The 24,000-nt window shown below is 46.4% G+C and overlaps 1 protein-coding gene across 3 annotated transcripts in view; it reads right to left on the minus strand.

Moving 5' to 3' along the window:
- The window catches only part of LOC143135980 (rho GTPase-activating protein 6-like), an 87,482-nt gene that overhangs the window by 18,431 nt on the left and 45,051 nt on the right, over positions 1 to 24,000 (minus strand). For all 3 annotated transcript variants that reach the window (XM_076296375.1, XM_076296376.1, XM_076296377.1), the window contains exons 2-6: positions 7,826 to 7,985; positions 5,586 to 5,657; positions 2,414 to 2,691; positions 1,692 to 1,887; positions 211 to 266 (exon numbers count right to left, since the gene is read on the minus strand). In XM_076296375.1, the coding sequence (XP_076152490.1) occupies positions 211 to 266; positions 1,692 to 1,887; positions 2,414 to 2,691; positions 5,586 to 5,657; positions 7,826 to 7,985 (762 nt within the window). The remainder of the gene's footprint in view (positions 1 to 210; positions 267 to 1,691; positions 1,888 to 2,413; positions 2,692 to 5,585; positions 5,658 to 7,825; positions 7,986 to 24,000) is intronic.

The raw sequence follows: 24,000 nt of genomic DNA on the forward strand, positions 1-24,000 counted from the left end.
TGTGCGCTGTGATGAGGCCAGAACGTAACAGCATAAACATATCTGCTCCTGCGTGTGTGTGTGTGTGTGTGTGTGTGTGTGTGTGTGTGTGTGTGTGTGTGTGTGTGTGTGTGTGTGTGTGTGTGTGTGTGTGTGTGTGTGTGTGTGTGTGTGTGTGTGTGTGTGTGTGCGTGTTTACTTTAATATTTATGTCTGTGCTTCTACTCTCACCTGCCTCACTCGTTTCTTCGAGCTGCCAACCCGGAAAATCCCAACAGTCTGAAGACCTGTGAATGAGTGCAGAGCAAACACGATCAACATAAACGGACATAAACACACCACAAGATAGCCCCGTTCAATAATGAAAGTCTCTGTAGCACATTGTCCGGCGCAGATTTAGATCTGGTATTTTTTTTTGTTTTCAGTGTGGATTTTTCCTTGTTATTCCCGGTGATCACAATGCCCATTGAAGTCACTGCAGTGGAAAACACTTCAGCCAGGCACAGGGAGAATTTACTGCAAGGCATGTGTGATAAGCACCTCAGACCCCACCCACAGCACCCAGCCCACACCTCAGACCCAGCCCACACCACCTCTCTGTGGGGTTTCAAGGATGTTGACCAAGAGAGACGTCTTGACTTATATTTATGTTAAGGTGTTGCAGAGTGACTCATGGTCATGGAATGTTTTGAGATTTGGTCTGTTGCATAATGTTAGGTTGCCTGCAGCACACAGTCCAGTTGACATTGGTTAGGGAACAAAAACACACGTCAGATTAATGTTGCTCTCAGTGTCCATAATAGGTGGTGGTGTAGTGGTTAAGGGGCTGGGCTAACATGCAGTAGCCAGAAAGTTGTGGGTTTAATTCCCGGCTTCCACCGTTGTGCCCTTGAGCAAGGCACTTAACCCCAATTTGCTCCTGGGACAATGTAATCCCTTGTAATCAGGGGTGTAGTGGTAAAATAAGAGGTGGGTAAACCATGAGTTTTGTGATCACGGTAGGCGAGCAAGGTGGACTGCGCCATGTTTGATAACGGTGAAGGTTATTGTCCAATGTTTATAACAATACAAGTGGTATTAAAAGGTTCCTAGAGTGTTGATGAGTGTACATATTGTGATTGTGGATAATACAGTGTGATTAAATGTTAAAAGTTGCAATTAGTGAATTAACACTTTTAAGAGGTGGATAAACTCTAATTCTGAAATTTCAGAGGTGGAGGAGTTGCGTTTACTTGCGTCTACCCTCCACTACAGCCCTGCTTATAATATAGTTAACATACTGTATGTAAGTCACTTTGGGCAACAGTGTCTGCTCAATGAGTACATGTAAATAATAGAACAGCAGTCCTGCAGTAGATGAGAACAGTAGTATGCAGTCTTCCATAAGAACACACTACATGTCATGAGGAAGCTTAGCTGTCCTTTGGGAATACACTCTATGTGATGAGCCATACTCATGGGGTACACTTGTGGTAGGAGTGGGAGTGGAGCAAGCTGTTAGTCTGTATCTGTGAGTCACTTTGGAATAAGGTGTCTGCTAAATGGCAGCACCATGACCATAACCATATGAAAATACATCTGAGAGCAATCATGGTCATATTAGAGGACTCTCACACACACACACACACACACACACACACACACACACACACACACATGTATATATATATGCTAGCATGACGCTGGGGCTCATGTGGGTTGTGCTAGCGTACCATACTTCTCCATGTGCTGGCAGCAGCAGTCGACCACGCGGGGCACCTGGCGGTAGATGGGGTTCAGGCTCAGCCGCTTGTCCCGGTGCTTCTCCTTCTTGCTGGGCGTGTCAGCGGGCAGCGAGAGCTGCAGGGCCTCCAGCAGCCGAGACTGGTTGTCGTCCAGGTCAGTGATGGAGTCCACCGACATGCCCCCCTGTCAATCACAAAGATCACAAATCAATCACAAAGATCACTTCCTTGGTCAGTTAAAGGCTGAGACCCGCTTTTAGCCTTGGTTGGCTTTGCACAGCACAGGATATACCTGATCTAAGATATAGGCCCTTTATAATTTAAATGGGAGACTAAACTAACTAAAGTCAATTTAGTAACTCATGACTCAAGATATGCGGCTAGTGGGAGCATGTTGAGAGAATGTTTGGGTAAAGGATCTTGGCAAATACATTCATTCACACGATACAAGATGCTAAGCGCAAACATTCTCTGGACATGCTCCCACTAGTCGCATGTTATCTTTAGTTTATCCACAACGACACACGTTGCTCATACTTTGTCCATTGCCTAACGTTGCACCTTGCCCATATTCTACACACCCTCTGTGGACTCAATGCAGATGCTCATAGAGAAGCTTAAGTGAGTTATGAGTCATGTGCATTCCACTTCCCGAAACGTGTTATGTGCATCGCAAGACAGAGAGAAGGACGGGAATGGGCAGGACTGACCCTCCTGCGTGCCCGTGGTGCGGCCTCGGGCGTGTTGGGCGACGACTCGTTGGCCGTCTCCGACGTGGAGCTGAGCGAGGAGTTGCTGCTGGACAGCTCTTTGGTGGCGGGCCGCTTGGTGGCAAACTGCAGGATGGAGGAGACCAGGTCGCTGGTGTCGCGCTGGTCCTCGCGCGGTGATGCCGTGTCCTGCCGGAGGCCGTCCTGCCTCTGCCGCTGGGCACGGTCGTTGGTGATCACTTGAGACAGAGGGATGGCAAAGGCCTGGGGCACGCACTCTGAGAAAGGAGGGAGAGAGAGAGAGAGAGAGAGAGAGAGAGAGAGAGAGAGAGAGAGAGAGAGAATGAACGGCAAAGATCATGAACACAGTCAACAAAAATTTGGTTATAAAGCAAATGTGTCACAGAAATTAGTACAAAAGTGAAAATGTTGACAGTTAAGACACAGAGAGAGCAAGCAAGAGGGAGAGAGAGAGAGAGAGAGAGAGAGAGAGAGAGAGAGAGAGAGAGAGAGAGAAAGAGAGGGAGAGAAGACATGGAAAGAACATGCCTTTACTCAAAGAGAGCAGAGGCAACACATTCTTTCACGACAGTCAACTACTGTATCACCTCTTCAATTAAAGCTCCCTCTCTGGTGTGGCCAGAGCTCGTAAACAGCTGCACACAGAGCAGCAGCGCTGGGGAGAGACGACCCCCCGGGGGCCTCCCCTGCTCCTGCTCCTCCACATAGCTCCCCTGCTCCTCCACATAGCTCCCCTGCTCCTCCACATAGCTCCCCTGCCCTGGCTCCTCCACATAGAGCCTCCCCTGCCCCGGCTCCTCCACACAGAGCTCCCCTGCCCCTGGCTCCTTCACATAGCTGCCCTGCCCCGGCTCCTCCACACAGAGCTTTTATTCCACCAAGAGCTTAAGTGGAGTGGAGCCATTGTGTAAGGAAACAGAGCAAATCCCTATTACTGCACAATCTCTGTTTCCCTGCCTGGGTCCCTGCTGACGTCAGTCCGGCGCTGTTGACTGTCAGAATGACTGCCTTTCAAGGGTTCTGTGCGTGTGTGTGTGTGTGTGAGAGTACCATGTATGTGTGTGTGCGTGTGTGTGTGTGTGTGTGTGTGTATGTACTATGTATGTGTGTATGTGTGTAAATGTGTCTAAGAATCGTATAGACAGCTGGGGTGGTGAAAGCAAGCTCTCAGTGAATGTGGCCTAACGTCAGCTAGGCTGATCAAAGGGCTCACATATTCCTGTCAAAGGAGCCTTCACTTGCCAGTTTCTGAGAGAAACCAGGCTAGCAAAGATAGGATGCATGCACACGCACACACACACACACACACACACAGCACTTGCACAGCGAAAACCGGTGGAGTCTTTCAGTGATATCAGGGCCTTTCTTAAGAATAATATTCAGGCTAGTGCCAATCTTTGAAGTATCTCAGACAAACACAAAAGGTGGTAACTTTTTTGAGGAATGTTGCTGGGCAACCACATACAGTAACTGGTTCACATTCAGCCTACGACTGGATGATCATGAAAATTTGCCTACTGATGATTAACGTTCTCAGGGGTGAGTTGGAATGTGCCACAATAACAATACTCGGGAAAATTGCCCATCAATATTCTCAGAAAGTTGCCTTGTGTGTCATCATCTTAGGTTAATGAGTACACTCCCGAAAGAAAGAAGTCCCAGACAGAAGTATGACTTCATAAGTAAGAGTGATCCATTTTTAGTAAATCTGCATGGCCACAAACAGAGCATTCCTTACTCCATTTGTTGATGCATCAACGCACAACTCCATCACAATCCACAGAGTTAGTGATTTATTTTCCAGACTTTCACAAACAGTTGGAGAACACAGAAGCACATGTTCAGCGGTTTACAGCATTCCTGTTGGCAGCAATAAATCCTCAGAGTCTCTCCCTACATGCACGCCACCTAAAAGACATTTCTTGGTGCGAACTCTATTTGTGAGAATTCAAAAGAACGGGCGATGTTTGTTTGGTTTGGTGAAGCTGTGAGCTTGAAATTGAAGAGGAATTGGCTAGGGGTGGTCAGAGTGAAATAAATCAGCTCAAGATTTGGTGCCAGTGGGGCAGCTGCACAACTCTTTAAAAAGCTGCACATATTAATCATGACAACACTCAACAGCGCTGGGGATTTTAGACTATTTTCACCCTAAACCACTTCTCAACGAAGGAGGTCCACTTACAGAAAGACATTTGCGTTCTGGGAAAATGACATCCAGTTTTGGCTATTCATGCCACATTACTACCATCAAAACAATCTTGGAATCTGAAGAAAAGACCAATTTACTGATATCTAAATGTAAAACTATAAAAAATAAAACTTCCTTTAATAAAAAGGAAGGAAACTAAAACAAAAAGGGGGCCTAAGATATCTTATTGACATCACGTGAATCAGTTTAAAATGACTCCACTTGACACTGGGTCCATAATATCCTGGTACCCATACCGTTGGTGGAGTAAGAGCCCTTCTGAAGATGCTGGCCGAGATCAGGTGCTGCTGGGAGACCGGGCCTCCACCAGGGCTCCGCTCCATCTTCATTCCTGACCATCACATCTGGTAGTTCGGCCAAAAAATGCCGTCTGTGGCGACGGGCCGCAAAGCAAAGCAGCGTTCTCCTCCCCTTACAAGGAGAGCGCTCCTCTTTTCTAAATATAAACAGACGTCTAAAAATACACACTTCCCCCATGTCCAGACCCCCCCATCCCCCCATGTTTCAGGAGGCTGCGGCAGGCTGGTCACCTGGGGCGTGACACAGACAAGACGCTCTTGTCCCGACGGGGAAAAAAAGGACTTGTCTGGGAAAACTGCAGAGGAAGGAGGAAGTGGTCCCAAAAGCCATCTAAAGTACTGTAGGATGAACTATAGTAAGGATCATGCTCTTTATGTCAGAATGAATAATCAGGAGATGGATCAATTTACAATTCCCTTTATTTTAAAGTCTACACAAGGCCCAACAGGATTCTGTTGAAAGAATAATTGAACCGCAAACAACATAGCAAATCAGTCATGCCAGATTAGCAAACAGAGTGAGACGTTTCAATTGGGGCTGGAACCAACTGGTTTGCAAAGGTGAAATATTAGACAGAGTTTAGCAATTAGCTACATTTAGCACAGTTTTTCTTTTTAAAGAGAGAAAAAAAAGATCTGGAACCTTTGTCTCTGTTCTTCTCTTTGGCTAGCGAGTCCAACTTTCTCCGCAGGGACTTCTTCCTCTTCTGTCCATCTGGGGGGACACACAGAAATGAGACGAGCGAGGTTATCAACACAAATGCTGACATCCACAGACCCGAGGTCAGAAACCTTTGACAAAAACTAAAAGGAAATAGTCCCTACAGGCCATATGAAGTTGCAATGGTTAATGCCTGACCACAAATATGCTGATACAAGACTGCCTGGTGTCTTGTTACCGTATGTGCTGTTATCACAGGGACTTCAGATATTCAAAACATGAAACGTGAACCACTCTGATTGTGTGTGTGTGTGTGTGTGTGTGTGTGTGTGTGTGTGTGTGTGTGTGTGTGTGTGTGTCTATTCTTTGACTTATAAGGCGAGAGAAGGATGCATTCTGGAACAGGACACAGTTTCATGTCCTCATAATAAACAAAGTGTTAGTCTCTTGTGAGAGTGAGCAAGCTGAGGTGACACCGGGCCACCAGAATGCACCGTGAGTGAAAATAAGGGTGGAGGAAGACAGAGAGAGAGAGAGAGAGAGAGAGAGAGAGAGAGAGAGAGGGAGAAAGAGAGAGAGAGAGGGAGGGAGAGGAAGGGAGAGATAAATGAGATACCAAACAAGGGTCTATTTACATCTTGAGTCAATAATTATCCAAATGATGAAAATATAAGAAACTGTTCTAATGAGTCGAAAAACATATCCGTGCTTAAAGCACTTTCACACCTGCAAGTGGTGAAAGAATTCATCAGATAGAGTGGGGGCGAGCTAGTGAGAGAGAGGGAGAGAGAGGGAGAGAGAGGGAGAGAGAGGAAATGGTTTGGATTTTTGTCTCGTGGATCGGATGGCTGTAGAGAAACTGAAGGCAACTCCGGTTCTCCAGTGGCATGCCAACTAATCTCCCACTCTCGTTTTTCTTTCCTCTCTTTCCCCATTTGTTCTCTCGTTTTCTCTCTTCGGGAACGTTTGGAGTGTCACAACAGTGGCCATCCAACTCCAGATGTGAGATAAATATGAATCCAATGAGTGAAAATGAAGGGGGGGGGGGGGGGTAGAGTGTCTGAGAGGGAGGGAGAGATGGAGAGAGAAAGAGAGAGAGGGAGAGAGAGAGAGAGAGATAGAGAAAGAGAGAGACTGGAGATTTGCTGTGCTGCGATATATCAGCAACACATGGATTCTGGATCTGGAATTAATAAGAAGCATAAACTTGCATATTAAATCATGAGAGAAGAGATACAGCCATGACAGAGGAATTTCAATCCTGGCCACGGCTTGCAGAAGCTGGCTGTGTGAGGGTCTTTTTATTTGTGTGTTCTGTGTGTGTGTGTGTGTGTGTGTGTGTGTGTGTGTGTGTGTGTGTGTGTGTGTGTGTGTGTGTGCGTGCGTGTGTGTGTGTGTCTGCAGACTGCTTATGCAGGGTATGTGGGACTGGGTGCACTTGGCTTTGGTGGCTCATTCTCAGACCTCCATCTTGTCTGCACACTGGTGCACCCCCACAGACAGACACACACACACACACACACACACACACACACACACATACACACACACACACAAATGCACACACACATAAACACCCACAAGCACACACTCACTCAAATAATCCAGCACGCATGCTTTGAAGCCACTACATGATCAAAATATCTATCTTGTTAGTATCATCAGCTGAGAAATGCAGAGTCTGCTAAGAGAGTGTATTGGTGTAAAACAAACATTAGTCCCATCAGAATGTTCAGAATCCAGAACCACAGTTGGTGTGCTCAAACACTCCACATTAAACTTTAAACATTTATGTGAAGCGATCAACCCAAAGTCAGATACTTTTGAAAGGACTCATCACTATGTGACACATGCAGTTCTGCAAATATTTTATGATGGAGGAGATTTTTTCTGTTATTGTGCTGTTTATCGAATTCCAGCCCTACGAGCCAAGGGCATGTTCAGTTTGTTTGATAACCACAAATAGTAACAGTAACCCTTTGCTAAATGTTTTATCTGTATGTTTTATCTGAAACTTAGGTAATCTCATGTGATTCCCATTTCATATACTGTACACGTGTGTGGTTCCCATATCATATACATGTGTGTGTGTGTGTGTGTGTGTGTGTGTGTGTGTGTGTGTGTGTTGGGGGCTGAGGCCATGTGTGGTGAGGCTGTGCCCTGGTCCTGTGTGTGTGTGTGTGTGTGTGTGTGTGTGTGTGTGTGTGTATTTGCTCTGGTACCTTTGGGAATGGTGATTTGGCAGCCCAGGTCGTAGTCCTGGTGGAGACGGGCGTATGCCACCTCCTGCAGCCGCACACGCTCCAGCTCCGACAGGCTCTGCACGGCCACAGGCTTCAGACGCACGCTGCGCCCAGACAGACTGTTCCAGGTGAAATCACCCTGAGAGAGAGAAGAGAGAGAGAGAGAGAGGGAGGGAGAGAGGAGAGAGAGAGAGAGGGAGGGAGAGAGGAGAGAGAGAGAGAGAGGGAGGGAGAGAGAGAGAGAGGGAGAGAGAGAGAGCATTAGCATTAAGTCAGAGTATGGCCTTTACAGTATATATTTTATAAGTACAAAACTATAGAAGTGCCTTTCAATTGCTCATTATCTTACAGGTATGATGACAAGGCTTAAGACAACCCTCACTAAACTGTGATATTCAGGATGTAGTGCACAGAATAAGATGTTTTCTTAAATCAATAATATTCGTTGATATTGTTTTATAGAGCCCATATCAAATGCATTTTCTTTATGGGAATGATCGGTACACAGTTATGAAACAGCTCGACTTTCATTTGCTCCCTATGGGTGTTGTAAAGACACCAGCAGCCATGCACACATTCAGTCATACGACAGCAACAATTTGCAGTGGTGTAATCTCTCCCCCAGATTTGATCTGTCGTCGCAAGCAACGCTGCCTGCCACTCAGCCAGGTCCCCGTGGAGAGCTGTCTGGATCGCGGGGAAAGTCTGGAGCTCTTTCAGCACAGTTCTCACATGAGACATACACATACAGACACACACACACACACACACACACGCGTGCGTGTGCACACACACACATACATAGGCACACACACAGTCACACACACAAAGTCACACACACACACACAGTCATGCATACACACACACACACACAGTCTCACACACACACACACACACACACACACACACACACACACACACACATGCACACACGTATTGAGAGGGTCAGTATGACTGCACTGGGAGTTTACTTTGCGGTTCTGTCCTGACGGCCCCTGGGTGGTCCTGTAGCCATAGTCCTGTCATGTCAGACTACTACAAGCCTACTGAGTTTACATCAACAAGAGAGATTTCAGATGGCCATTGTGGAAAATTGGATCTTACATCTTGGTTATGTGAAATTTGCCAAACATGCTGGAAGGTCTGAGTTGCCTAAAGGTTTCAGCACCATACTTCCAAGAAAAACACCTTATTCATGTCTTGAAATAGTCTGGGTTTTCTTTTGGACTTCAGCATTGTGCTCTATGGGTCCTAACACTTTTCAGATGACTGTTATTATGATATGCAGGTGACACCGCAAGCTATGGGTTGCAATCAAGTAACCAGCGTAAGAGAGAAGAGAGAAGTGGAGCTCTTCACCCATGCTATAGACACATGACCTCAGAGAAACTACAAAACTAACTGCTACTAGAAGAACAGCACCTTAGGGGGAACAGGTCCACTGGAACATCGCACTGCCTCAGAACAGTTGAGCAGAAGAACAGCTCAGCAGGCCCACAGTGCAGTGTCCCGGCTGCGAAGGACAAGAACAGCACGGCCCTAAAGCCGGAAAAAACACCAGAAGTAGAACAGCTGTACTCCAGCGCTTGGACCCCATGGCCTGCTGCTATTCCTCAGGCTTCTGAGAGACCTGCAGAGCCAGTCGCCCCCTCTCTCCCCCTACTCACTGTGGGCCTTCAATGCACCTCCTATGGCTTAGCCTCTGGCGTGAGACACGGCCGATTCCACTGAGTCACAATACTGTGCAGGCGCATACCGGTAGCCCGTGACCCACCCATACTGGGTTCAGCTCACACTGGAGACTTGTGGTCAACAAGGTGGAGGCACCAAGGGATTTACACAAGAATAAGAAAGGAAAGAAAGGAGAGAAGCTTGGGGAGAAGAGAAAAAGGGAGGGAGGGAGGGAGGGAGGGAGGGAAGGAGGGAATGAAGAGCGGGTGGGAGAGAGATAAAGCTTGAAGGCGGCAGGGGGACAGGGAGACTGAGAGGGAAAGAGAAAAACAGCTGTTTGAAAGGCACAAGCTTGCCAACAACAATTCCAATGCCAGAGTCCATCCTAAGTATATCATAAATCCATGCCCCCCTCGCCACCCTCAGCCGCGTTCTCCAGCCCAGCTGAGCGTGGCCTTTTGCACTAGAATAAGCACTAATAAATCCTAACCATGCTCCGTGAATCCTGTTGAAGAGTTAACATACTTTATGCTGCGTTACCATGGATTTCCCAAACATTTATGAAAATGCACTTCCTTGTTAGCTTTAAAAACTAACTTTCAGCACGTACGTAACGTTCAAGTCGACAGTGTACGCTGACCTGTCAACGCAAGAGAAGATTGTAAATTCTGAAGATTGCAGTCTGTTTGTATACACTGCTATGTGGTCTGCTATGAGTTCTTGCAGTCCAGAGAGGGTTACAGTGTTGGGTTAAGGTGACCTCTTTGGTGTCCAACACTAGCAAGCTTGGCAGTCGCTCTACAGGAGAATGTGGACGTGTGGACCTTGAAATGAGACACACTTGTTGTGTCCAGCTGCACTGATTGAGCATTAGTGCAGCAGAGACATGGACTGTTTTGGTCTGTCTGAGCTGGAAAAGTCCAACACACACCTCTTATAGGTAAGGAGGCTTATAAAAACAGGGAGAGACTGGTCACCTCACAGTTGTTAACTTTGGTGGCCTAGCAACAAAAAACAAAAAAAAACCTGATCCTTGGCCGAACTTAGTGCAAAAGCCCTTCCTGAGTTGCAGCCATGTCTGGGGATTTTTTGGCTTTGTCATTGGAGATCACCAGGGCTTTACACATCTAAGCATGTACAGACCTATTGCACAGACACAACAGCTGTTTGTATGTAGAGCAATAGCAAACTGTGCTGCATGGGTGTGGGTTGTGTCTGTGAGGAGTTTCTGTATGTGTGCAACACTTGGGAGTTCACAATATAGTTGTTCAGGCCACACCTAATATGCTATTAATGTCCATACATGGGAGACATACAGCCATGGAGCATGTGGAAGCATGTCCGTCACACAGAGGTTATGTAACATAACATACCAGATGTATGGCACATACAGTAGGAGAGCTTCTGCTGGTCCCTCATAGACCAGGCCAAAGCAATGACATGATGTAAGCCCTCATACTGTATTAGAGAAATACACACATTTTAAGTGCATGAAAGATTAATGTTCATTCTGCTTACAATCAATGTAGTGTAGTGTGTAGTGTGGGGTAGTGTAGTGTAGTGTAGTGTAGTGTAGTGTAGTGTAGTGTAGTGTAGTATAGTGTAGTGTAGTGTAGTGTAGTCTAGTCTAGTGTAGTGTAGTGTAGTGTCTTGTATAGTGTAGTGTAGTGTAGTGTAGTGTAGTGTAGTGTAGTGTAGTGTAGTGTAGTGTAGTGTAGTGTAGTGCAGTGTAGTGTAGTGTAGTGTATGGTGTAGTGTAGTGTATTGTAGTGTAGAGTAGTGTAGTGTATGGTGTAGTGCAGTGTAGTGTAGTGTAGTGTAGTGTAGTGTAGTGTAGTGTAGTGCAGTGTAGTGTAGTGTAGTGTAGTGTAGTGTAGTGTAGTGTAGTGTAGTGTAGTGTGTAGTGTAGTGTATAGTGTAGTGTAGTGTAGTGTAGTGTAGTGTAGTGTAGTGTAGTGTAGTGTAGTGTGGTAGTGCAGTGTAGTGTAGTGCAGTGTGTAGGGACTGTGTGTCTGTGATAGGGCTTTTCAGTGTGATTAGCAGAGGTGAAGTTAGTGAGCTTCTCCCTTCACTGGAAAGTGTTTTGGGTGCCTTGTGCTATATCAAAATGTGTTGTGGTCGATGTTGTTGCTTTGGGAGAAAAGATGTGGCTTTGGAACACATTTTAATCTAAAAAAATTGCACCCAGCAGCAACTAAATACCCTTCCTGTCCTGAATATGGATGCTTTAGCAAAGTAGTGTCCCAGTGCATCCTAGTTTTCAGCAGAATCAGACTTATGAGACCATCACTTTACAAGCTCTTGGTCTGTGATAATCAATGAGCGTTGATCTCCAAATGGACATCTCTACTACGGTTCAGAGCCTGCTGCCCTCTTATACTGTAGGGCTGTCAAAGTCCTTCTACTGTCAATTCAGAAAACAGATTTGCTGTCCAATGTTTACGCCTCCATGCCAAACCCTCCTTCCCCTGTTTACACAGCTCGGCTGCCAGCACAAATTGAGTTATTCCACCTACATTAATGTAAAATATTCCCCGAGCTGAGCCGTGATGGTTTGGCCATCCTGTTATTGAGGCTTAATCTCATCCCGCTCTCCCCACCACCATCCCTCAGCGGTGTGGCGGAGCTGCGTAGTGCCACCTACGGTGAGCGCGGGCTATTGCGGCGTGTGTGTGTGTGGCTCCTGGTGTACTTGGAGGAGTCGCTCTCAGGGCTCATTTTACCCCATGATCATGGGTACTGTGGCGAAGATTCATCTCCTCTACAGAGGACAAATGTATGGTATGACACACACACACACACACACACACACATGCAAATGACTAATATGCTCATCACACTTCCTTTGCAAGAGCAGCGAAGGAGAACAAATCATGTACTCCGAGACCAAAACATAGCTGTTTCCATGACTACACAAACACACACTTGAATAAGTAGTTCAGGATCTGGTCTAAAAATCTCCATGGAAACCACTTAAGCCACAAAGACAATGGGCAGACAATGACCTTGGTGAGAGGACCCCTCTAGTGAAGCAGTAAGAGAGAGAGAGAGAGAGAGAGAGAGAGAGAGAGAGAGAAAGAGAGAGAGGGAGGTAGGTGCCTGGCACAGTGCTTGTGCTGATCTGTCTTCCACACGCTGACAAAACATATCGCTGTTTTACCAGAAGTGACTTCAGCAAGTGTTTGAGAACCTGCATACAAAAACACATTAGAGTGTGGGGCTGTGTACATTTAGAGTGTGGGACCGTCTACACACACACTGCTGACAGACATACTACGTCATACAGTACGGGTTAAGAAGCCAAGGAATCAGGCCAAGGACATAGTTTTCTACCTTGACTCATGTTAATTTCATTACAGTTTCCAGAGGGAACTATAGACACACTCTAAATCAGGAACATACTCCAGCACTATAATATCTGAAACACACATACATATAGTAAGTACAGTACATATACAGTCCATGTGTTCCAAACACACACAACCCCTACCACACACACACACACACACACACACACACACACACACACACACACACACACTGTGTTGCCCAGTGTGGGGGATGTCAGACTAACCTGGCCATGTGTGAGTGATGGGAAGTGATGGCGCGTGGCCAAACGTGGACATTCCAAAAGCCCAAAACAACAGCAGTGCATCAATGATGACACATCAAGCGCATCCAATCAATACTGCTGAAACACCACATAGGTTTGAGCGCTGTGCAAATCAATGTCCCGCAATGCAAAGTATCTAATTATGCGGTGCTCCGTGTGGCCTTGCTGGGAATGTTGGCACGGGTGCCACCGACACGAGACACCCTCTCACCACCACCAGACTCCGGCCGTTACATAAGCGGCTGGAAAATCATCCCCACGTGTGGGCTGGATATTTACTGTTGTCTGCTGTCGTCTGTGACAGCGTGCTGGGGAAATAGAGGGCCGACAGGAGAGGGGAGACGATCGCATGAAACAAGCGCTAATTACCGTAATTACATCCTTCCACAGGCAGAGAAGTGGTGACAGAGGCCTTAAACGCACAGACACACACACACACACACACACACACACACACACACACACACACACACACACAAGCATACATACCACAGAACTCTCATATGTCTGACAGTGTTCACAGTTCACAGAGGGAGAAGAGTTTGTGTCTGATGCACATGCATAGCCAACAATCCCAAACACACAACAAACACACAAAGTATACACTCAGCACACAAGTATACACTCAGCATGAATGTACCGTATACCTCAACTGACCTGAAACTGACCTGGGCACTCTTAGCCCTGTTTCACACAGCATGTGTTGTGTGTGCGTTGCGTGCATGTTGTGTGTACAGACCATTGATTTCCATTAAAAACGGCAGTCATGCATGAGATGTGTGTCTTACACAGTCAGTGTTTATGCACATCCTATAGCCTGCCATACAGTTAACCTTTAAACACTGTTCGTTGCTACCCCCCTTAATTTACTGTTCGCGGTCAAATTTGACCGAACAGTTTTAACTGCTCTTAAATACCAATACCATGACAAAAAGTATTATTTAATAGAACATTATTGTAAACAGACCCTTATTAGAACATTAACATCTACATCACGTGTGTTTGTGTGTGTGGGTGTGTGTGTTTCTGTATGTGCGTGAATGTGTGCGGACACTGTGGTTTACATGCACAGTGGCAACATGACAACATGAACTGTGTGTATGTGTCAGTGTGTGTGTGTGTGTGTGTGTGTGTGTGTGTGTGTGTGTGTGTGTGTGTGTGTGTGTTTGTGTGTGTGTGTGTGAGAGAGAGAGAGAAAGAGAGAGAGTGTGTGTGTGTGTGTGTGTATGTTTGTGTGTCTGTTTGTGTGTGTGGGTGTGAGTGTTTCCATGTGTGAAAAATGCATGTGTGTGCAAACATTGGTGGTTTTCCTGCACATGTGGCAACATGACAACATGAACTGTGTGTGTGTGTGTGATATATTTTATCTCCTGGATGAAATGTATACTCTTTCCCATTAATTTCCTATGGCGGTCATTTTTGACCGTAAACAAAAAAAGTGTTTCTACGTTGAATAAATCACTCAAAATTCAAAGAAAGTAGTCAAAATAAATTCTATGTGTTCAAAAGCCTTTTGTGAAGGATATCATAAGATCTTGAGGCAATCTGATGAAAAATGCCATATTTATGGTACAGGGAATGAGTAAATCGGTCATTTTTGACCAGAACAGTGTTAGAAGGTTAAGAACAAAATGATTCGTAGCCCTGGCAAATATTGATTTAATGTTGATTTCCTCTTGACCAATATGTTTGTTCTGACTGAAAATGACACTGCCACATGCCATTTGGTTGTAAGACAATGGGGGAGAAACATGGAATCAATTTTTTTAATCCTTTTAAAAAAAATGTTTTTGAAAAATGGCATGTCCAAAATTATACCCTTTTAAATAATCAATGGAAACATCTGTATTTGCATTCACAGCTCTCAAAATGGTTCTTATAATACTACCAAGCCTCTCCATATCTCCACAGTGATTGTAGACCACACCTTTTTAACAGCAATCTGGGTTTTGGGGCAGGAACAATTATTTCATCAGTCTGGGCTTATGCTCACTTTTTTGACGGATTGAGGTTTGGACTCTGGCTGGGCCACTCTAATTTTTAATCATTACAAACATATTGGTCAAGAGAATCAATATTTTCCAGGGGTATGAACAATTTATTTTCTTAATTGTAGGTGGCAAAATAAAAGCAACAGGCAATGCAGATATAACACACATCCAACGCAGGCAGTGTTTAACAGGCCTTTCTACTTCTCAAGGCCCCTTTACAAGCAGCCTGAGGAGCTGAGGAGAACACAGGGAGAGGAGGTGAGAAAAGAAAATAAAGTCCCCTGACTCCCCCTCGCGCTCTCGTCCAGACACGGGCTAGCGCCGTAACCCTGGAGAGGGGTGGAGGGGGCGCGCGTAAGGAAAACACCACGGAGGAATGCCCACGGCACCTTCACCACAGCTTCCTTTCGACAGGTGGCAATCTGGGTGAGTGGAGAGTGAGCAGAGCAATGCCTGCACTTCCAGACACTCACACACACACACACACACACACACACACACACACACACACACACACACACACACACACACACACTCACACTCACACACACACACACACACACACACACACACACACACACACACACATTCTCACACACACACACACACACACACACACACACACACACACACACACACACACACACACACACACACACACACACTAACACACTGTACACATAGACACACACACATCTGGCAACTATCAGCCTGCCATCCACTCCCCGCTTATGTCAGAGTGAGAAGATTAATCACTCTTCCACCTGCAGCAAACCATCATGCATCTATCCATCCATTCACAGCTAAAAGTGAGGGAAAACGCAAAGAGGAGAGAACAACGTAGTTTACTTAAGCAATGCAAGAAGAGAGAGAGAGGGGGGGGAATAAAAAAGGCCCAGGCTGACAATAGGTGATGTAAGACATCATTGCGTACACACTCTCAGACAAGAACCAGATTGGCTGGCTCGTCCGCGGAGAGCCGAAGGAGCTTTGACAACGCGGCGAGCGCGCCACAAACACAGCGCAGGCAGCGGGCCAGAGGCCTCAAGAAGAGAACAACAAGAGACTGTTTGCATCGTGTGCCTCTCAAGAGCTGTGTGCAGCCATAGAACTGGGCCAAGGCGGGCCAATAAACATGTTTGCATCGTGTGCCTCTCAAGAGCTGTGTGCAGCCATAGAACTGGGCCAAGGCGGGCCAATAAACATGTCACTGGGCCCATGTTATCGGGGAGCTGGTGCTGCGGACGCCCTGGCCAGAGACATGACAGGGAGAGGGGGGGGGGGGAGGTGGGGTGGAGCGTGGGCTTGTGTCACCTTACCTCCAAAAGCCTCTAATCTAGAGCACTAAAACACCTGAAGGGTCACGACCTCTGCGTGCTGAGACTGCCGAACCTACAGCGTTGAGATTCGGCGTTACGCAAGGATCTGTGAAAAACATCTGGAAAGCGTCTTTTGAAGACAGTGTAAGTGGTCGTTTGCGTGGTGGGCAGGGGACTCGTGGAGCTGGGGGGGATAAGTGCTGCATGCCTTGGCCACCGCAACATAAACACGCAGGTGGCCGGGAAAGCGTCTGTCAATTAGGCTTTTTTTATTTTATTGGGACAATGGTGTAGGAGAGCTCTGGTCACGTTGCGCAGAGGAGCTGGGAGAATGCTGGACCAAAAAAAGACGAAGCCTTAAGCTGGACACGACACAAAGAGGAGGGGCAGCCATCTTTCTAAGAAGGCTGCTCAAGCTTTACCTCATTCTTTTCTGCTTCTCTCCTTCTCCAATTAATGCCTCACACAGAATCCTGGCTCTCTTAGACACTCTCTTGTCCTCCCCATCTTCTCTCTCTCTCTCTCTCTCTCCCTCTCTCCCTCCCTCCCTCTCTCTCTCTCTCTCTCTCTCTCTCTTTCTCCCACTCTCTTGTCCTCCTCATCTTCTCTCTCTCTCTCTCTCTCTCTCTCTTTCTCCCACTCTCTTGTCCTCCTCATCTTCTCTCTCTCTCCCTCCCTCTCTCTCTCTCTCTCTCTCTTTCTCCCACTCTCTGGCCTCCGAAGCAAAGGAATGCGTGTAATCTCCCCCCGCATGCCAGGCTCTGCAAATCCCCCCAGCTGGTGCACTGGGTCCTCGCGCTGCAGAGAGCTAATGGAGCTGCCTAATGACTGCAGACCTATAGCGCTGCGGAGCTCCTTCGAGGTTTAGTCAAAAGGGAAACTACGTTTGGAAACCCTCCTGAACTCTCCAGCTCAAGTGATGTCACACTCCTCAGGCCCCGGCGAAACGCGAAAGCCACAAAAAAAGCCCGAGGCCAGGCGGCCTGATCTGCAAGCGGAACTTTTTTGTGTGTTGTTTTGGAGCGGAATGACATGGAACCCTGGAACTGGAACTGGAACCATGAATCTCAGTCCACAGGACACGTCCCATAACGCACAAAAAAATACCACCTGATAAATGTGGTGTGCTGTGTTTAGCTAAGGTATTGTAGGCTTAGGCTACGCACTGCTGGGGCTTGTTCAGCCACACACCCAGTGAACACAGTCGCTCAGGCAAGACATGTCAAACAATCTCACAGCTGGCTCAATGCTGCTTGCTGCACCTCTTGTAAAGCTACATCCTCTTTCCAACCAGTTATGTTTAGGAAATAAGAAGTGTGGTTTTCAAATTGGCCCCGGGGGTCTTCGACCCTCCTCAGGTCCAAGCTTCCAGTGAAGACAGCCGTGCTGTCTCCTGCAGTAGAAGACAACCTGTTCTTAGCCAGGGTGCACATCAACACATCCCTCTCTCCCAAAGCAGGACACCTCTCATAACTCTCAGTGACAGTTCATTTGGAGAGCAATACGTTTTCCCTTAATTACAGAGCAGGGCGATTAGATCTAGCAACAGAACTAAGCCTTAATTACAGCATGCCTGGATAATGTGTGGTAAGTCATATGTTATGAATTGACATGACAGACAAAAATGTGGTTCAAACTCAGGTGATTAAGTGGCTAGTTGTGTGTGTATGTGTGTGTATGTGTGTGTGTGTGTGTGTATGTGTGTGTGTGTGTGTGTGTGTGTGTGTGCGTATGTGTGCGTCTGTGTGTGTGTTAATGTGTGTTTAAGAAGAACAGAGAAGGTTGAGTAACTGATGCTAGTCTGTTTTTCTTTCAAATTAGACATTCCATTCAGCTTTCAAAAAACTCACAGGCTTCGTTTCATCCAAACGCTCACACACATGCAGTGGAAAACATGCATGCAGCTGAGTAATTGAGATTGGCAACCAATAGCAATGGCAGCAGCGATTTCAGACTGCATTCTGGAACTTCTCTTTGCTTTCTTTTCCTTCTATCGCTCTATCTCCTCTTACATTACATCACCGCTGCACACACACACACACACACACACACACACACACACACACACACACACACCCACACACACCGAGGGCCACACACATATCCAGTCTCTCATTCCTACTGTCACACACATCCAAGAACACACACAATACAAACAAACACACACACACACACACACACACATGTACACTTTAGCTAAGTCCTTGCACACATGCCTGTATTGTTTTCCAGGCTGTGTTTGCATGGTGGGCCCCTGCCCTTGGAAGTGGAAGTGGATTATGGATTGACCATATAAGGCAGGACAACTTCCAAAGCCACGCCACAGCTGCATTTGGAGAACTTTCTTTCATCATTACCTTTAATCAGTCCAAGCATCGGCATAAGCCACAGGAAATACTCCTACAATAACAGCCCATGCTTTCTTTCTTCTTGTTTTCTTTCGCCTCAGTTGAGTGGCTTCAATTTCGATTTTAGCTTCACGACGCCTTGGGCTTGAAGAGTTTTCATCAGGGGTTTTATTCATTCTGTTTGCGTCAGGAAACCTCTTGTTATTAATTTAGTGCAAAAAGACTGTCACTGTTGTACTTCAAAATCCCCGTCTAGACAGCACATATGGCGAAGGCTCGTGGAAACAGGGATCACCGCAACATCATTCAAAATAGAACTTCTGAAACACACAAACCTTCTTCATACGCACGCACAACACAACAGTGCATATCGATCTTGTCACATCTCACAGAAAGCCTTGCAAAGGCCCATGGCTCCTTCTACACTAGAACCTTAACTACCTTGAGCTGGGCACAAGCATTTGTCCTTCTACACTAGAACCTTAACTACCTTGAGCTGGGCACAACAAGCATTTGTCCTTCTACACTAGAACCTTAACTACCTTGAGCTGTGCACAAGCATTTGCCCTTCTACACTAGAACCTTAACTACCTTGAGCTGGGCACAAGCATTTGTCCTTCTACACTAGAACCTTAACTACCTTGAGCTGGGCACAAGCATTTGTCCTTCTACACTAGAACCTTAACTACCTTGAGCTGGGCACAAGCATTTGTCCTTCTACACTAGAACCTTAACTACCTTGAGCTGGGCACAAGCATTTGTCATTCTACACTAGAACCTTAACTACCTTGAGCTGGGCACAAGCATTTGTCCTTCTACACTAGAACCTTAACTACCTTGAGCTGGGCACAACAAGCATTTGTTTCCGGGAAAGCTGGAGGTTAATGTGAAGCATGTTGGAAAGCCATGCCAGAAACGACTTTACTCTCAATGCTGTAGCCACTCTCCGCTGTATTTCTCCTCACCTTGCTTGTGTTGGCCTACATAGGAGACGCACTGGCACATGCCCCCCTCCATCCCACTCCTAACTTTGTCATTATGGGGTAATTGGCACTCTCCTAACTAGTCCTTTGGGTATTGCCTTGAGTGCCGACGCTGCCATACCTCTGGCGTGAGAGAGAGAGAGAGCGAGAGAGAGAGAGCGAGAGAGAGAGAGAAAGAGAGAGAGAGAAAGAAAGAGAGAGCCAGCTATTACAGAAGCATGAGAGCCCTGCTCCTGACCTCTCCTCATTGTTGCTCTTAGCATGTGGGTGGTGTGAGAGCTAGGACGGAGGAGAGGAGAATGGGGGGGGTGAAGAAGAGAAGAGAGGAGGAGTTGGAGAGATGCTGAGTCCGAGGCCTAGCGCTCCCAGCCACGGATTCCTCGGGAGCAAGCATGTGTGTCGTGAACCAGGAAGAGACAGACTGAGGGACTGCCGGCAGATCGAGAAAAACATCCCAAATATGCCAGAGCGGCAGCGGCAACGACAATAAGGCATTAATCTACAGCTTTAACCCTTAAAGGTGTAGGTTTTTGAACATTCTAAGTTCCGCAACAATTGAAGGTTCTAAAATTCTATGTTGAATTCAATGAACCCAGATATTCTTTAGAACGTTCATTTCTCAACATTCCCATCACACCGGTGTGACAGTACACCTTTAAGGGTTAAAACACCACATGTGCTTTGGCGCTAAACTCTAAATATACACCTTTAAATATCTGAACATATGCGATGCCTTGGACTTAATAAGAGCATTTTGCACAAACATTTATACGCCACAGACAACTTTGGATCCCGAGCCAAGGAAAGCCTGCATACCATGCCATGTTCCTTCATGCAATCTCATGCATCAACAGTTTAGCTGCCAGCAAATTTTGTAACATACATCACTCTGTCAACGTTAAGAGTCACCAGGTAAGTATGTAGATAGTGGGTACAATACTAGTGCTTTTCTGTGACACCTAAAACCAAACATGAAGTTTCCTTAAGAGTGACCATGGATGACCCCAACCTGTGGGGGTTATCACGTCACACACAGAGCTTTTTCACAGCTTTTGGCCTGTTTTCAGACCCACCTATTTCCTGCTGCTTGAGCTATGCAAAGTCTGTGTATGTACAAACACCACTAATGAAGGTGTGTGTACCGTTTCGCTCAGAGGTATTTAGAGTGAGCAAACACTGGGTCTAACTCAGGTCTGCTGAAAAGTTCTCAGTCACTCAGTCACTCCTGTTCGTACCATGTGAATAACAAACTCTCCACAAAGATGGCAGTTTGCCTCTTTCTATTTATTTCAAATTCCTCTTTTCCTTGTTCCTGCTCGTACGCAAACATGTTTCTTGTTTGGAGAGCGAAGTGTGCCGCCATGGCAACGTTTCAACCCGGGGCGTCTCCCTTTTTGCCGTTCTCAGTGGTAATGGCCGAATTGTTTTTCTTTGCAGTTGAGAATGTAATCAGCGATGCTCTTTGTGTTGATGTCGGACATGTGGAGCGCTTCTATTTCCGGACCACAACTGTCAGCAGCAACATCATTAAGTGCCTCAGCCTGGCCTGCTGAGTGATGTGTGGCCGCCATCATTAGTCCCCATCTGGGAAGCAGATAGCCCATAGAGCACGGACTGGAAGAGACATCTTCAAAAGGACTCATGATAGTGTGTTCCACAGCTCAGTCAGTTGAGGGGGCGATGCAATGTCATTAGTGAAGGTTTGAATGTTGAATGTGAGATTTACAGTAAATGAGATATAAAGGCATAAGGTGAGCCTGGTGAACTCAAGGCAACATACTAGTGTTTCACTGGCTCATGAGTGAGTGATGGACACAGAAAGAGAGGGAGAGAGAAGAAGAGAGATAGAGAGAGAGAAAGAGTGGAGCATATGAGCGGAACAAACCAGTTCCCAAACATGAAAAAAAGACTGAGAGCGGGAGAAATGCTCTCCCGCTCAGAGAAGCAGGCGCGAGCGTTGCCAGCCTAATTCGCTAACACATTCCCCTCAAACCTTGTCTCCGCTTTGACGACCGTCATAAGCTGCGTGTAAACATCACATGGCTGCAAGTCTGCTCAGCTCTTCAATGGCCTCTAATGAAGTCGTGTCTGCCACACTGACACACTCCCTTCCAGCCGCCACGGACTCCCTGAGCTTCCCTTTCGCACACAAAAGCTGCTTTACTGTGAAATGGAGCCTGAACCCCATGAACAGATAGTCTAGTGTGACAGTTTTGGGATGGACAAAAAAAACCTCAACTAAATGGACAAAGGATAAAAATGACCTGTGAGCTGACCCTCGAGGCAGCTTGCTTTAAACTCTACCCTCTGGACGTGCTTCATCCAGCTAGACCAGAACCACCTTCCAGATCCTGTGTTTGGAATGACTCCACCTGGTTTCCAGCTTAGGTGCCTGGAGGTAAATACCCGCTGGCACAGACTGAGAAAACTGGGGTGATTTTTCCACCCTTTTTCCAATAATGACGTTATTTCCCATCACTTATGCTTAGGAGGTACTTCTTAGATTTTATACTGTTTATTTTGGTATTTTTATGTGCAGCTTTTGCAAGGTCATCATGTTCATGCACAGGAAACGTAGGCTGTGAAAAATGTCATCTTTCTGATGATTCCTAAATATTCATTGCATGATATAATTATTACTTCATTGACTAAGCCACTACAATAAAGCAGCTGTAGCCTACGAAGAATAAAGCCAAACTATATATGCCCCCTGGCCTAATTGCACTGGAAGTAAACTGTAGAAATGTGCAACTGAGGAGGTTGTCAGTCGGTTAGTCAGACTCTGTTCCCATGTAAGCAGCTCTTTAATATACATTGCATTGTTGCACAATTTGTGAAGATGATTATAGGTTTACTCTTATCTGTTGAGGAGTGAATTCTTTTTCTGGGTCCTTCTAGAATTATATGCGAACGATCTATAGTTTCAGTGTTCATGTGAAACATTTCGGAGGGTAATTGTCGCAACGTTCTAATCACATATTTGTGACCGTACTCCTCAACAGGCTAAGGAGTGTTAATTACTTTGCTTTTCCAAGTAATTGCATAGCTCTGAGTTTACAACTATGCTTGAATTAGTGTCAACTCTAATAAAACTACTCAATGAGAAATGTCATCAGCTAACAGCGCCTTATGGGCAGCAGTGCATGTCTTTTCAACATCAAAATGCATGGATGCAAAAAATGGTCTCCAGTAATTGCTTCCCCTTTCTCCAGCTGTTTCACAACCTTGTTATGACAACCTTGTTATGTGTGCAAAATATGCCATGCTTAAAAAAAAAGACAAAAAAAAAACAGCCTTCCCGTTGGCACTGTTGGCGAAAAAGAGAGCAAATTTGATCAGTCAGTAACCTGAAATAAAAGCCCTTTACGATGCGTGATGAGATTTAGCCCAGTGCATTCCAGCTCCATTCTACGCGTGTGTTTCAGCCTGTAAACGCTGAGCCTGAAGCAGCCGTCCCCACAGGAGTAAACAGTGACCCTGAGCTTTGTCTGGAAGGTCAGAAACAGCACCGACGAACCACATGGGCCAAACATATGCTGATGTTAGCGAGGCAAAACATAAACATTGAGCTCTCTGCTCTGGTGCCAAATCCACAGGTCATTCCCAAAACATAGACCCTCTCTCCCACTCCCCATCCCCTCCCCCTGCCCTACACATGCAAGCCACAGCATGAAGTCATCTGGACAAGGTGATCCAGAGTGGCCTTTCCAAATAAAGAACAAGTCCTGAATACACGCCAGTGTAGATATAGGAACTCTACCCAAACCCATTCACCTGCTGTGTGTATTGGTGTGTATGAGAGCAGAGCTGGGTCAGCCGTGCTTGTATATACAGAAGCCCTTCAGCGCAGATGTGATACCTGCATTAGGCGACTCAGCATGATATGGCCAGGGCTTAGAGAGGGCCTCATGGCTGGGCAGGACTTGGTCCCCTACAGAGAGGAAGATCTGAGATGAGAGGATTCCTCAAACAGCACAAGGAACTGCGCAGTCATGACCCCCGGGATGCCTGGGTCACTAGGGTCACGACCACCCCTGGAGGCAGGGATTCTTACACACATGTACACACAAACACACGTGTACATGCACATAGAAACATACACAGACACACACACATGCGCGCACACACACACACACACACACACACACACACACACACACACACACACACACACACACACACAAACACACACACACACACACACACAGACACACACAAACACCAGTCCA

The sequence above is a fragment of the Alosa pseudoharengus genome, unplaced genomic scaffold (genome assembly GCF_046254945.1).
Source record: "Alosa pseudoharengus isolate Yale_2024_CS ecotype anadromous, Long Island Sound unplaced genomic scaffold, YU_APseudo_1.1 YU_APseudo_1.1_scf_20, whole genome shotgun sequence".
Lineage (NCBI taxonomy): Eukaryota > Metazoa > Chordata > Actinopteri > Clupeiformes > Clupeidae > Alosa > Alosa pseudoharengus.